Source organism: Tamandua tetradactyla, chromosome 23, assembly GCF_023851605.1.
Source record: "Tamandua tetradactyla isolate mTamTet1 chromosome 23, mTamTet1.pri, whole genome shotgun sequence".
Classification (NCBI taxonomy): Eukaryota; Metazoa; Chordata; class Mammalia; order Pilosa; family Myrmecophagidae; genus Tamandua; species Tamandua tetradactyla.
This window is the reverse complement of record NC_135349.1, coordinates 56,701,942-56,706,288: the sequence shown is the minus strand read 5'-3', so window position 1 is coordinate 56,706,288 and position 4,347 is coordinate 56,701,942. Positions and strand designations below refer to the sequence as shown.

General features: G+C 71.1%; 1 protein-coding gene across 1 annotated transcript; it reads left to right on the top strand.

Annotated features, from left to right (window-relative positions):
• The first annotated feature begins 1,570 nt into the window (after window positions 1-1,570).
• RHBDL1 (rhomboid like 1) lies at window positions 1,571-3,643 on the top strand. Its single transcript, XM_077140362.1, has 8 exons — window positions 1,571-1,675; window positions 1,986-2,147; window positions 2,293-2,517; window positions 2,587-2,735; window positions 2,847-2,959; window positions 3,027-3,127; window positions 3,202-3,262; window positions 3,336-3,643. Exons 1-8 carry the CDS (start codon window positions 1,637-1,639, stop codon window positions 3,605-3,607), a joined length of 1,122 nt encoding a protein of 373 aa, XP_076996477.1. The 5' UTR covers window positions 1,571-1,636; the 3' UTR covers window positions 3,608-3,643.
• Window positions 3,644-4,347: the final 704 nt, after the last annotated feature.

Below are 4,347 nucleotides of genomic sequence, written 5' to 3'. Positions count from 1 at the left end.
GATCCCCTGTTTTGAAGACAGTTTTTCTGAATGAGCTTGAAAACACATTTAATTTGGCATGGGCTGGAAACCCGTTGCTTCTGCCTGTTTCCTCCAGCCCCGGGAACCCCCCCCCCCCAAGGGCCCAGGCACAGGACCTGAAGCCTGTCTGTCAGGGGGGCCTGCAGCCTCAAATCACCCTGCTGACCCCCACCCTATCGGGGCTGGCTGTGCCCTGCCTCCCCTCCTGGATTCTCTGTGGGCAGCTGGCCTGGCTGAGCCACATCATGAGCCTGTGGGCTGGAGGTCTGGCCAGCGATGGCTGGGACATGGGGCCGTTCTGTTCATGCTGGCACCATCAGTATTGGTCAAGCTGGTTCCTGGCCAGGGGCTGTCCATTCCTCCTACAGGACAGTCACAATCCCCTGGCTGAGGGGAGGGCTGGCTTAGGGTAGGGGGGCCCATCAGCTTCGCAGAGCAGCCCCGTTGGGTGTTCCTGGCCCAAGCCAAGTGCCATTATCTGCTGGCCCCGGTGCTTGGGGGCTGGCACCCAGAACCCCACGGCAGAGGGAGGGGGAGGAGCCAGGGCTGCCTCTGCACCCCAGGGCCCTTCCTTGGCCCTGTCCGTGCCCTCCTGTGCTGGGCAGACCCCTGAGCCAGCCAAGTGCTGTGACCCGCTGGGGAGGGCAGCTGCCGTGTGGGGCCACTCAGGGCTGGTCCTGGAGGGTCTTGACTGTGACCCTTGCACTGCTGGCCTCCCTGGGCCTGCTTCTGGGTGAGCAGGAAGCTGCATCTGGCCTGATGTTCCTGCCCAGGGCTCAGCAGCCTGGAGCAGTGGCCCCAGTGGGAGTGAGCCCTGAGCTCCGACTGGCCTGTGGAGGGGTTGCTATGGCTGCCCATCCCCTTGGTCTCTGTCACACTACTACCCGGGTCTGTCCGCCTGGCCTTCAGAAGTTCTGGCTGCAGCCCTGCCTACCTGGGACTCTGTCCTGCTGGCCCAGACCTGCCTAAGAACCCTGGGCCAGGCCCTGGTGTTCCCTGGGGCTCAGCAGGTTGGCCGTCCAGCACCTGTGGCAAGGACGCTACTGAGCCCACGATGGGGCAGGCTGGGCTGGCTGAGCAGGGCCCCGCGGCCTCCCCTCCCCTGGCCCGCGTGGGTGGCAGCAGTGGCCTTCCCAGGCATAGGGTGGGGGTACCCAGCAGGGGCTGGTCTAGCCAGTGAGCAAATGAGCCAGAGGGAGTGGGAAGCGCGGATGCCTGAGGAGTGGTGGCCAGGAAGGCTGCCTGCTGAAGATGACTGCACTCCGAGGCTGGGGCTCCCTGAGATGGGGAGGATGGACACTGGGCAGGTGCAGCACGGGAGGAGACTAGGGCGCAGCAACCTGAGTCAATCTCAGCCGCTGAATGCGGGAGGCGAAGCTGCAACCCGGCTCCGCGGTGGGGCGGGCGGCGCGCGGGAGCCGCGTGCATGCGGGGCGGTGCCTCTGCGCGCCGGCGGGCGGCGTGTGCAGCACGGAGCGGGCGGGGCGGTGGCTCCGTGACGCGGCCCCCAGCGCGGCGGCGCCGAGCTGAGCAGGCGGAGCGGGCCGGCCGGGGCGGAGCGGAGACCGCAGAGCAGTCCGGCCCGGCCCGCGGCCGCCCGCCCCGGCCCGGCTCTATGGACAGGAGCTCGCTGCTGCAGCTCATCCAGGAGCAGGTGCGTGGGAAAGGGGGCAGGGGCGACGCCCACCCCGCGAGGCCCTCCCGGCGGCTGCGGCGGGACTCCCCCGAGAGCGTCAAGCCCCCAGCCCCTGCACCCCGCCGTCCCCTTCCCGCGCGACCTTGGCCCCTGCGTTTGCGCCCCCAGAAGAGGATGAGTGGGAGACCCACCCCTCCCGAGACAGGGTGGAGCTGAGGCAGGCAGTCCCTGGAGCCCCCCGAGCCCGAGGACTGCTCGGAACCTGGCCCACCCCTGTGGTGTGGGGGGCCGGGCTGCCCTCAGGCCTTGGTCACCCCTCTCCCTCCAGCAACTGGACCCCGAGAACACAGGCTTCATTGGTGCTGATACCTTCGCTGGCCTGGTGCACAGCCATGAGCTGCCCCTGGACCCCTCCAAACTGGACATGCTGGTGGCCCTGGCCCAGAGCAACGAGCAGGGCCAGGTGTGCTACCAGGAGCTGGTGGATCTGGTCAGTGCCAGGCGGGGCGGGCAGCGGGGGCTGCGGGGGTGGGCAGGGGTGCCTTCCTCCCCACCCTTCCTGCTGGGGAGGTCTTCTGGGCAGGGAGGTGCTACGGGAGGGGCACCATGGCCCACGCCCAGGCCCCGCGCCCCAGATCAGCAGCAAGCGCTCCAGCAGCTTCAAGCGCGCCATGGCCAACGGGCAGCGGGCCCTGCCCCGGGATGGGCTGCTGGACGAGCCGGGCCTGGGCGTCTACAAACGCTTCGTGCGCTACGTGGCCTACGAGATCCTGCCCTGCGAGGTGGACCGCCGCTGGTACTTCTACCGGCACCGCAGCTGCCCGCCCCCCGTGTTCATGGCCTCTGTCACGCTCGCCCAGGTGAGCCGCGCCCCTAGGCCGCGAGCTGCCCGCACCCGGCATGCCCTAACCTTCGGGCCCGCACCCCAGATTGTCGTGTTTCTGTGCTACGGGGCCCGCCTCAACAAGTGGGTGCTGCAGACCTACCACCCCGAGTACATGAAGAGCCCCCTCGTGTACCACCCCGGGCACCGCGCGCGCGCCTGGCGCTTTCTCACGTACATGTTCATGCACGTCGGGTGAGTGGGACCCGCGGGGGCGTCGGCACCGCCGAGCGGGGGTGGGGGGCGGGGACAACCGAGAGTGCCGCGCCCCTCACACCCTTGCGTGCTTCTGCCCCGCGCGGCCAGGCTGGAGCAGCTGGGCTTCAACGCGCTGCTGCAGCTGATGATCGGGGTGCCGCTGGAGATGGTGCACGGGCTGCTGCGCATCAGCCTCCTCTACCTGGCGGGCGTGCTGGCAGGTGAGGCGGGGGGACGGGCGCACCCCACCCGCCCGCGGGCCGCCCTCACGGCCTCTCCTGCCCGCAGGCTCCCTGACCGTCTCCATCACCGACATGCGGGCCCCCGTGGTAGGGGGCTCCGGCGGTGTCTACGCGCTCTGCTCGGCGCACCTGGCCAACGTTGTCATGGTAAGGGGGCGCCTGGGGGCCGGGAAGGGGCCGCGGGGCCGGGCCTGATGCCGTCTCTATGCTTGCCCCGGCAGAACTGGGCGGGCATGCGGTGTCCCTACAAGCTGCTGAGGATGGTGCTGGCGCTGGTGTGCAGTGAGTAGGGGGCTGCCGGGCGGGCGGGCCCCCCACCCGGGGCGCCTCCCCAGCGCTGCGCTTGCCTCCGCAGTGAGTTCCGAGGTGGGCCGGGCCGTGTGGCTGCGCTTCTCCCCGCCGCTGCCCGCCTCGGGCCCGCAGCCCAGCTTCATGGCGCACCTGGCAGGCGCGGTGGTGGGCGTGAGCATGGGGCTGACCATCCTGCGCAGCTACGAGGAGCGCCTGCGGGACCAGTGCGGCTGGTGGGTGGTGCTGCTTGCCTACGGCACCTTCCTGCTCTTCGCCGTTTTCTGGAACGTCTTCGCCTATGACCTCCTAGGCGCCCACGTCCCCCCGCCGCCCTGACGTCGCGGCCCCGGGCAGGCGCGGGGGCAGTGCGCCCACCGCCCCGAGCGTGCGCCCCGAAGCGGTGCCCTCCTGCTGGCGGGCCGCCGAGCGCTGCAGCCTGGGGCGGGAGGCCCCCGAGGAGGCCCCGGCCCGGCCCCACCCCGGGACCTGCAGACTGAGCCTTTTTGGAGAACGAATAAATATTCTACACGGCACCGGGTGGCGCTGCCGGGGCTGGGGGACTCGTCCGGCGCCCACCGCCAAGCGGCTGGAGCCGGGGGCGGGCAGCGGGGCGGTGCGGCCGCGGTTTCCAGGCTCCGGCTGGGAGGGGCAGAAGGAACCCGGGCGCGCCTGCTCCCCTCCGCCGGCACCGCGAAGGCCGCCCCTGCTCCAAGCCCTCGGCCCTCGAACAGCCGGTGACGAGGGCTGCCCACGGCCGCTTCGCCCTCGCCGCGCCACGGCCTCCGTGACCGGCGGGCACGAGGGCCGGAAGGTGGCGGCGCCGAGTTCGGGGTCACCATGGAGCACGAGCGGCAGCCGGGCCGGGGTCGCATGTGGGGCACTGGGGAGGCGAGGCTGCACCCCCGCTGCCCTTTCCCTCGACCCCGGCCGCTCCGGTGCGCCTCGGGTCACGCGCTTGTTGGCCGGCCTCGAGGACCGCGGCGAATTCTCCGGATGCCTGGACGGGATCACGGGAGCCGGGCGGCGGGGTGCGCCCCGCCTGCCACCCCATCCCGCCCGCAGGAGGGCGCGCAGCG

Coding starts and splice junctions, on each gene's coding strand:
- RHBDL1 (XM_077140362.1), top strand. CDS start 1,637: ATGGACAGGAGCTCGCTGCTGCAGCTCATCCAGGAGCAG. Junction 1,676..1,985: donor TGCAGCTCATCCAGGAGCAG/GTGCGTGGGAAA, acceptor CTCTCCCTCCAG/CAACTGGACCCCGAGAACAC. Junction 2,960..3,026: donor CCTGGCGGGCGTGCTGGCAG/GTGAGGCGGGGG, acceptor TCCTGCCCGCAG/GCTCCCTGACCGTCTCCATC.